This window comes from Carlito syrichta, unplaced genomic scaffold, assembly GCF_000164805.1.
Source record: "Carlito syrichta isolate Samal-C Ts95f unplaced genomic scaffold, Tarsius_syrichta-2.0.1 Scaffold315355, whole genome shotgun sequence".
Lineage (NCBI taxonomy): Eukaryota > Metazoa > Chordata > Mammalia > Primates > Tarsiidae > Carlito > Carlito syrichta.
The window spans coordinates 183,719-193,916 of NW_007259451.1; the positions used below are offsets into that span (position 1 = coordinate 183,719).

Genomic DNA, 10,198 nt, shown 5'->3' on the forward strand with positions numbered 1-10,198 from the left:
TAAAAAAATTAGCCAGGCATGGTAGTGCATGCCTATAGTTCCAGCTACTTGGAAGCCTGAGGCAGAAGGATCGCTTGAACCCAGCAGGTCGAGGCTGCATTGGCTGTGAGCATGCCACTGCACTCCAGCCTGGGTGACAGAGTAAGACTCCAACTCAAAAAAATAAAAAGAAACACTTGGAAATGGAACAACGAAAAGGTTTTATTCCCACCATCCTGCCACAACAATTATTATTATTTTAGAGCATTTATTTCTAGTTTGGTTTTTTTCAAGTGCTCATTTCTACAAAGTGATTATCAAGATGTACATGTTGCTAACTAGCCGTTGACTTACGAAATCCTAACAAGGTATGCTATCGTCAGGTTTTCTGTCACTCACATACTGCTGTCAGTAGAGAGGGAGGGAGGCAGGGCCTACAGCAAGGCTGGGCTCACCCATCCACCCTCTCTGCTTCAGAGCAAGAAGAGGTGGGTGTGGGTGTGGAGAGGAGGCTGGAAAGCAGCAAGGCTGTGGTGCAGACTTTGACTCATCAGGGACCTTCTCCCTTAAAAGGCAGAAGATCCATCACCCCAACCACGTGGGGCTAGGATTTGGGGGTGGGGGCACATTCTCTCCAGGTATGTAGGACTCTGGCATGTAAATCTGTGCTCATGGAGGAGACCACATTTAGTTTAATGAGTCTCCAGTGGGTGAGCAATGAGGGGACAGGCAGGCAGTGAGATGAAAGAAAGCATTGCAGTGGGCACTGATGTGGGCAACGCACTGAGTCAGTCCCCAGCAAGCGGGGCTCTGGGTGTGGAAATCTCCAAGGTACAGGCATGGAGCCCCTCTCTACTCTCTGCACTAAAGCCCTACCACATCCACTCCACTCATCGTGTTTGGCCATTTAGTTAGAAATTAGACCAGAAGAACCTATGTTTTTAGGAATCTGGAAAGGCCCAAACTGCCAACTTTGATCTTGTTTCAGGGTCCCTGAGTCACATATGGCATTAACACAGAAATGAGCCGGGCTTGGTGGCTCAGCCTGTAATCCCACACCTTTGGGAGGCTGAGGTGAGTGGATTGCCTGAGCCCACGGGTTCGAGACCCGCCTGGGCAGCGAGACCTCATCTCTACAATAAATTTTTTAAAAAATCAGCCGGACATGGTAGCACATGCCTGTAATTCTGGCTACTGGGAAGGCTGAGGCAGAAGGATCGCCGGAGCCCAGCAGGTGAGGCTGCGGTGGCCGGGAGCGGCTGCTGCACTCCAAGTCTGGGCGACAGAGTGAGATTCCAATTCAAAAAAAAAAAGAAATGTTTCGTGGAATCATGTACAGCAAGTGGCTGTGTCACTTTAGAATCAGACCTTACTTCAGCCCCTAAGTGGCCTTTTCCAGCTGAATCTCCCTCACCTCATTCTCTGACTTTGGCTCCAAATGGCTTGAGTGGTTCAATACTCAAGCCTGGTATAAAGCGCAGTGGCTCACGCCTATATTCCCAACACTTTGGGAAGCCAAGACAAAAGGACTGCTTGAGTCCAGGAGTTTGAGACCAGCCAAGGGAACATAGCAAGACCTCATCTCCTCAAAAAATAAAAAAATTAGCCAGGCATGGTGGCATGCACCTGTAGTCCCAGCTAGTTGGGAGGCTAAGGCAGAAGGATCTCGTGAGCCCAGGAGGTTGAGACTGTAGTGAGACATGATCGTGCCACTGCACTCCAGCCTCAGCAACAGAGTGAGAATCCAACTAAAAAAACAAACAGCAACCAAAAACCCTCAAGCTTGCTATAGAGGCTGCAGATTTATCATTCCTTAGGACTTGATCCTCTTTCACTGACTTCGCAGAGAACCTCCACACCACAATCTGGTGAGGTTTGTAGGTACCAAGTCTCAGGTGGATTTACCACTAATGGGTTTTTTTTACAGATAGATAAGACTTGTTGCTCCCCACAGCCCCAGGGTAGGCTGCAGCCACAGTTGCAGTGAAGGTGGCAGCATTGTCTGTGGCACAGCCACCCTGGAGCTCACCCTAACAGGAAGGGTCCTTTGCTTGCTGAAAAGCTACCCACGGGGATCCCCATAAAGAGAGGTGCACATCACACGTTGTTCTTAGTGTGGGTGTAACATATCAGAGCAGGGAGCTGCGACATCTATGAGCACCCGGAGGAGTTAGACTGATCTCAGGCCCACACAGCCCCCTCCACAGCTGTCTAAGGCAGATGGATAGACAGAGGAGGGGGTGGGGGGTTGGGGGAGGTCCTAGACTCCAAGGCAGGTGACAGAGAGGATGAAGGCGTAGGGCTGGTGTGAGGGAAAGATATTTCTTATTTATACCTGTCAGGTACCTAAAGGTGATTTCAAGTTTTTCTCTCCCCCCACCTGTAATTTTTTGACATTTAGGTTATGGTGGGTACAATAGATCAACAGTTTGTGCCTGGTGCATACATGGTATAAAAGAAGTGTCTGCGTGTTGCTTCCTGCAGTCGTAGCTGTTCAAGGAAAGTAAGGTCGAGAGCTGATCCCTTAGCCAGGCTGGAAAGTTAAGCCCCTCGCCCATTTTCATGGATAGGGTGAAGGGACTTCCCTGTCCAGACCCTGCCTCTGGCTTTCCACTCCACACTACCCAGCCAGACACAACTTTGAGACAGAATTCTCAACAGTGAGCTCTAATAACTTGCTGACAGCCCCTGAACTGTTTGTTTTTTTCCCTCCAGGATGGGAAGGTGATCGTGTGGGATTCCTTCACTACGAACAAGGTGAGGCACTATTCCCAGCCACATCCGGGCACCTCAGAATCCCAGCCTAGGTGGAGGTGCTCTGATCCAGCTGCCCAGCCCCATCCTGGTTCCCCCCAGGCATCCGTGTGAACGGTCGCCTGCCTCTAGGGATGGAACCCCAAGAAGGCCTGTCCATGTTTAAACAGCTCCACTAATCCACTGCAGCCTGTGCTCCCCTCTTACCATGAGAGGAATATGAGGAGCCACCGCTGGGGGGTGCAGTTCTAAAGTGGGAATGGGCAGAGCATGAAAAGTTTACATACGCAACTGCATGTGTTGTTTTACTTCTGGTTGATGGTAAGAGGTTCCAAAATTCTCGATTATCTCCCCTCTCTACCTTTGACCAGGCTCCACAGCACTGTGGGAATGAGCACACAGAGGGGTGGGAAGATGAGGCTGTAGTGGCATTGAGCTGAGCCACCCTGTGATGCAGCAGAGTCTGGCCTGGGCATGCATGGCTCAAGTTAGATCTAAATTTAGACTCTTACCTAGATGAAGGCCAAAGCCTATGTGCAGGAACAATCACATGCCTGCATTATATTGGCATTTACAATAAAGAATACCAGGTATTAAATATGGATTCCAATATTTATGTAAAAAGAAGGCCATCATGTGACCGGGTCAAGTAAAGGGCCAGACCATTTTGCAATGTCAGGGCTAGTGGTCAGGGCTCTGGGGAACAACAAAAACAGCAATTTGCACAGGGCTTCCGTATATACACTTGCCTCCTTGGAAGCCTCTGCCTCTCCCAGCATTCCTCGGCATCTTCCGGACTGTGTGGGCTTAAGTACTTCTGTTGACACCTCAGTGTGGCACAGAGAGCATGGACTGATTTCTGGAGAGTTGGCTGGTGGGGTAGGGACCTGGCATTTGTGTCCCACGGCAGAGTATGTAGCCATTACATACAGAATATTGGCAGGCAGTATTAGGACCTGTGTTTCCCCTCAAAAACACAGAATCGTAACAGAAAAGAACCCCAGCACTTGAGTGTACATTGAAACCCTCTAGTGCCATCTTCTTACTTCACAGAGAATGAGGGCCAGGGTAGAACATACAGCCAGTCTGTGTGGGGTCACATATCTTGTTGACATTAGAACCAGGACCAGGGTCCATGTCTCCCATTGAACTTGGACATACCTTTCAAAGAAAAAGTGCCCCAGTACTCAGGCAGAAAGACAAAGGAAGTAAGTAAGAAGGAAGTAAAACAGAAAGGTGGTTTTTTTGAGAGTTGAGATTTTTAACTTTTAGAATATGTGACAAATTTTGGTTGGTTATGTAGGGGCTATGTCCTCTCTTTGGTCTCTAGTCTATCTTCATTCCACACCACTTCCTTTTAAAGTTCTGGTGATCTTATTTTGTAAAAATTAAACGTTAAGACCCCGTGTAGAAGTGCTGGTCATTCACTCTGTGAACGGTACATGCTGTGTTTCAGGAGCATGCAGTCACTATGCCCTGCACGTGGGTGATGGCGTGTGCTTATGCCCCGTCGGGATGTGCCATTGCTTGTGGGTAAGTTGGGGCTAAGCAGCTTTTCTGGATTTCACATTAGCCATAAAATACTGTTCTATAGGCAGAAACAAGCAAACCAACAAGAACTTATCATTGTTTACTTGTTAAGCAATGTGTTAAATTCTCTGAACTTTATCAAAGAAGAAACCTGAAGTCAGGTGCGATGGTGCCCACCTGTAATCCCAGCTATTGGGAGGCTGAGGTAGGAGTATCATGAGCCCAGGAGTTCACGTCCTGCCTGAGCAACATAGCACGACCCTGTCTCAAAAGAGAGGAAGAAGAAACCATAAAACTCTTTCATAATTATTTTCATTACAGACTGACAATAGTTAAGTTTGAAACCTGTCCCTTGTGCTCTCAAATGCTGTTGGTGAGACAATAAGTTATCGCACACATTTTGGAAAGCAAGTTGGTAATTTCTGTCAGAAACCTTGAAAGACTCACAACCTTTGATCTCATGACTCCACATCCGGGAACTTGTTTGAAAGGAATGATCCAAAATATAGAAAAGCCATGTGAACAATGACATTTGTTGTAACTTTTAAAAAATAAAGCAAAAAACATAAAAGAAAGAAAAAAGGAAACAATATATACATCAAAAAAATTGTTTAGTGAATGGTGGTACGTGAATTGAATGAAATATTAAACAGCCATTAAAAGGGAAAATTTCTGACTACATTATGTGAAAAGAGCACCAAGATTACCAGGAAGATCATACCTTATTCTTTGTTCTCCTGGCGCTCAGGTTAGCAGGATTGGCAGTGGGAACTGAAATCAATGTAATTCTCTGTCCCTGTGTTATACAATTCTGGGACCATTCAAAGTATTTCTGCAGTAGTATCTCAGCCATGTTTTTAAAAAGAGTCATGGTATGAAGGCTGGGATGACTACACCAAATAGTAATTATTTCCAGGTGATGGAACTATGGGAGTTTTTTTTAATCTTCTTTATAATTTTTCTATTTTCAGTTTTTAAAAGTAAGCATGTATTATTTTTATAATCAGGAAAAAATAATTTTATTTAAAAAAGGAAAAGCCTGGGCTTCCAAACAAAAAAAATTATGGCACCCTCTCCAGTCAGTCACACCAGCCATCTTCCCAGTGTCCCCTTCATTTGAGTGGCTGCTTTGGGGATATATTCCCACTCTCTCTTTAACAGTTACCAAGACCTCCTGGCCACAGGTGTGTGTAGTACACACGGAGTATTGCCAGCTGGGGCAGCTCCCCTGAGCCTTAGGTGTCCAGAGGTTTCCCTGGAACTCAATCACATATGGCCACATGACTAACCTTTTTTTAAAATTTATTTTTATTTATATAAATGTCTGTGTGAGGTATGAGTGCAATTTTGTCACATGCATAGATTGCAGAGCGGTCGAGTTAGGGCTTTAAGGTATTCACCCAAATAATGTACATGGTACCCCTTAAGTAATTTCTCATCCTTTACCCCCATCTTACCCCAGCACCGCCCTTTCGAGTCTCCAGTGTCTATCATTCCACTCCCTGCTTCCATGTGCACATACTATTTAGCTCCCAATGATGAGTGAGAACATGTAATATCTGTCTTTCTGTGTCTGATTTGTTTCACTTAAGATCCTGGCCTCCAGTTCCATCCAAGTTGCTGTGACCATATGGCTCATCTTTAGTCACCAGTCTCCTCTGGAGGTTCGAGCTGATGCCTGTTGTTGCTGTTGTTTTGAGTGGGCATCTCATTCTGGTGCCCAGGTTGGAGTGCGGTGGCACGCTCACGGCCACCACAGCCTCGACCGGCTGGGCTCAGACAATCCTTCTGCCTCAGCCTTCCAAGTAGCTGGAACTACGGGAGCTCGCCACCATGCCCAGCTAATTTTTTTTTATTTACTGTAGAGACAAGGGCTCACCATGTTGCCCAGGCTGGTCTTGAAACCCTGGACTCAGGCAATCCTCTTACCTGCACCTCCCAAAGTGCTGGGATTACAGGTATGAGCCACCACACCCGGCTGGGCTGATACCTTTCATCTCAAGTTCTCTAGAGGTCAGATCTGAAAAGCCATGTCTCAAAGCCCCCATCATAAATCACATTGTCAAACAATGAAGTGGCTAAAACCCCCAAACAAACAAAGTCACTCTTACCAGGCAGAGCATTCCAGGGGTCCAGAGATCACCTCTCAGTAGCTGAGGGCAAAAGCCAGACCTCCTTTGAGTAACAATTTTTCAATACTCAGTTGGAATAATATTCCACATTTTAAAAAATCCTAGGGTAACGTGTTTCTAATTGGACATTAATTTTAGTAGATGCATAAAGTTAGATAGGTTGCATAATTCCTCATTGCCCGGTATTTAAATATTAGGTATCCAGTTCTAAAGTACAGAAAAAAATATATTGGGTAGATCCTTCTGCAATATACAATAAATATAATAACAGTGTTTTTGACTGTAGTTTAGAAAATGATGCTGTAGACAATCTCTTATTTTGACCTTCACTAATGGAAGGCAGTGGAAGAATTTCCATGAGGGCAGGTAGATAGGAAGGAAGAGAACAGTTTTACAGTGCTCAGAGATACAGCTTTCTGGTGACTTAACCTGATGCAAAAACAGAGTTCAGGGTGGAGGGATGACTGGTGCCTTAATCTTCATCTCTGGTTCTCTAGGCCCTGGCATATGAGAGGTGGTTAACACCTGTACTGGCTGCCTCACTGGCTGTTATGACAGCCAAAGCACTGAAAGTTCGAGGTGTGAATATCTGTGAAAGCATGTTTTAAAATATGGAAATCTGTTAGATAAGGAGAGAGCATCAAAAACTAAGCTAGGCCAGGTGTGGTGGCTAATGCCTGTAATCTCAGTACTTTCAGAGGCTGAAGTGAGGGGATTGCTTGATACCAGCCTAGGCAACATAGCTGATATCATAGTTTTGTCTCTACATAAAACTTTTTAAAAATTTAGCTGAGTGTGGTGTCATTCACCTTTAGTCCCAGCTGCTTGGGAGGCTGAGGTGGGAGGATCACTTGAGTCCAGGAGTTGAGGCTGCGGTGAGCCAGGATCCCGCCACTGCACTCCAGGTTGGACAACAGAGTGAGACCCTCTCTCAAAAAAAAACAAAACAAAACCCTAAACTGAGTAATACTGAATCCTCATAGGTAAACATGCCATCTCCCCTTCCCAGATCATTTCCTAGAACTGCTAAAAGCAACTGTGATTAATTGGAGTTTCTAGTGCTAAGTCAACATGTTTCTCAGCCATGGTTTTGTGATATCCCTGTAATTCCATTATCACATAGACCCACACCTGTGCCACCTTCTACAAATGGCATTATGGGTAATAATGGAGAGATTTTTTTTATCCCCATCTGCCTGGCTACTGGGTCTGTCTCCAGTTGTTTTAAACTTGAAAGCTAAAACCTCAATAATATTGGCACAATTCCTTTCCCCCAAAAAATGAGTCAATTGATTATATGTACAAGTATTTCTTATTTGAGAGCTATATCCCCAAGGACCCTTCATTTAAGTATTGTACATTTACTATGTATGCAAGACACTGGCATGGCGTCCTAATGGAATTCAAAGATGAGTGCATAACCAAGATTACAAAATTAGTTCAGTACTCAAGCAGAGATTCAGCACCAGTTGCATCACCCCGCAAAAGCTCCCTGCTTCTCATGGCAATGCCAATAACTCAGAATGGTAAGTGTCCCAACAGAACTACAGAGAAATCACTCTGAAGCATCAGGATGAGGAGGGCATATCCCAGCTTGAGGATCTGAGAAGATCATAGCCATGGCACGCTTGTCCATCACCACAACCCAAGTGCAAGTCCTTCTCATCCACACAGTCTATAAACAAGTTTGCCAAAGCTCATTACTGGTAATAAACTACCCAAGTATACACCCATACTTCCAAGCAGTTGGAAAGGCAGAGGAGCCCCTAGCTTCCCCAGGATCTCGGAAAAGAGTGCCTCAACTTAAATAGTGTTCTCTACTAGAAAGAAGCAGGGCTCCTTGGAGTGAGACTGATTTTAGATCTTAGGAAAATAATAATATGAGTCTAGGTTCTTGTCTTGTTCCAGAAAGTGAAGATATGTTCAAGGACCAATAGGAGTCCTATCAGAAAGAAGCAGAAGCTGACTTGAAGAGGCCCCCACTGTCCAAATTTGGGGCATCTTGAACATCAAGTGAAATAATCATAGTAATGGAGCACAACACAATGAAGCAGAAAAAAAAACTCCATGAGTGATACTGGGGGCAGAAGATTCTTCTTTACAGAAAAATACCAGTTAATAAATGTGGAAGGCATTATCAAATTACCATTTTGCACCCCTCAAGTAATATTTGATTCAAGCAAAAATAATGCTAAAGCCATTGTGTGAAAGGTTGTTGGAGGAAAGAATATTTTTGTGGTCTTGAAATATCACAGTACAGATTATTACTAAGTATAAACAAATTACCTTTTCCATGGAGAGGTCTAGTGGTCCATCTTAACCATGTCATCAAAGTTGGCATGACCAGTCATAGAACAACAGAAGCATTCCAAGCCTTCTGACATAAAGCAATAAGAAAGATGTATATGTTGGCCAGGTGCAGTGTCTCAATCCTGTAATCCCTGCACTTTGGGAGGCAGAGGCGAGAGGATTGCCTGAGCCCAGGGGTTTGAGACCAGTTTGGGTAACATGGCGAGACCTTGTCTCTACAATAAATAAATTATCCGGGCATGGTGGCACGCACCTGTAGTTCCAGCTACTTGGAAGGCTGAGGTGGAAGGATCATCTGAGCCCAGCAGGTTGGGGCTGCAGTGGCTGTGGCCATGAGTGTACCACTGCATTCCAGCCTGAGTGACAGTGAGACTCCAACTCAGAAGAAAAAAAAGATGTATACAAACAACATCACCTTTATGCTGTTATTACCAAAAATGTTATGCAGTCATTGAATCTAACACTAAGAACCAATTTGACAAACCCAGAGTGTGTGACATTCTATAAACAGCTGAGATCTCTTGTGAACAACTAAAAATGCGTAGAGTCTCTTCTAGATTTAAAAAGGCCTAACAACTGAATGCAGTGTGGAAGGTTTGGTTGGGCCCTGGATCCTGAGGACAACTGGAGGAGATTGAATCTGAATGGCTTGTTAGATGATGCTGAGAAGTTTTGGTTAATTTTCTTAGCTGTGATAATGATGTAGTGGCTAAATAGGAGAATGTTCTTTTTAGGAGATGTAAATTTGCAAACGGAAATATTTAGAAGTAAAATGTCATATCTGCAGTTTGCAGTCAAATGGTTCAGATTTTGCTTCCACAAATATAACAAAATGTTAAGTGTGTGAATCTAAGTGAAGGGATCTAGGTGTTCATTGTACTATTTTTCTTTCCATTTTACAATAGGTTTGAACATCTTCAAAGTAAAAGTCTGAGGGAAGGTTACAATATTTGATACTGCCAAAGAAAAAAATTTTGAGACGTGCGTGTGAATGCGAAGGTATACACATGTTCTATTGCTCTGCAATTAACCTCAGGTACTTCTTTCTTTCCATGCTAGTGGTTTGGACAATAAGTGTTCTGTGTATCCTTTGACGTTTGACAAAAATGAAAACATGGCTGCCAAAAAGAAGTCTGTTGCTATGCACACCAACTACCTGTCGGCCTGCAGCTTCACCAACTCTGACATGCAGGTACAGTGGTGGCCCATGGCATTAGGTCAGTGTGCCGTAGGGCACTAAAGAGGAATTACCTGGAGAAGAAACTTTTCCTGTGTCTCTGAACAAGCTGGGCGTGCTCTAGCAACTTACTCTATAGGAGGCTCCTATTGTTTCTTGTTGGTTATTATTTTAAATAAAATCAGAAATAGGAAAGTCAGGGCTATCTATTGTTGCTAGAGTTGAGATGTACTATACTATATTAAAAATCCTCCTCTGAGCCGGGCTCGATGGCTCAGCCTGTAATCTCGCGCCTTTGGGAGGCTGAGGTGAGTGG

At 44.5% G+C, this 10,198-nt stretch overlaps 1 protein-coding gene across 1 annotated transcript in view; it reads left to right on the plus strand.

Moving 5' to 3' along the window:
* The window catches only part of GNB5 (G protein subunit beta 5), a 29,776-nt gene that overhangs the window by 2,231 nt on the left and 17,347 nt on the right, over nucleotides 1-10,198 (plus strand). The window contains exons 2-4 of the mRNA XM_008072593.1: nucleotides 2,695-2,736; nucleotides 4,190-4,266; nucleotides 9,765-9,897. Coding sequence (XP_008070784.1) covers nucleotides 2,695-2,736; nucleotides 4,190-4,266; nucleotides 9,765-9,897 — 252 coding nt within the window. The remainder of the gene's footprint in view (nucleotides 1-2,694; nucleotides 2,737-4,189; nucleotides 4,267-9,764; nucleotides 9,898-10,198) is intronic.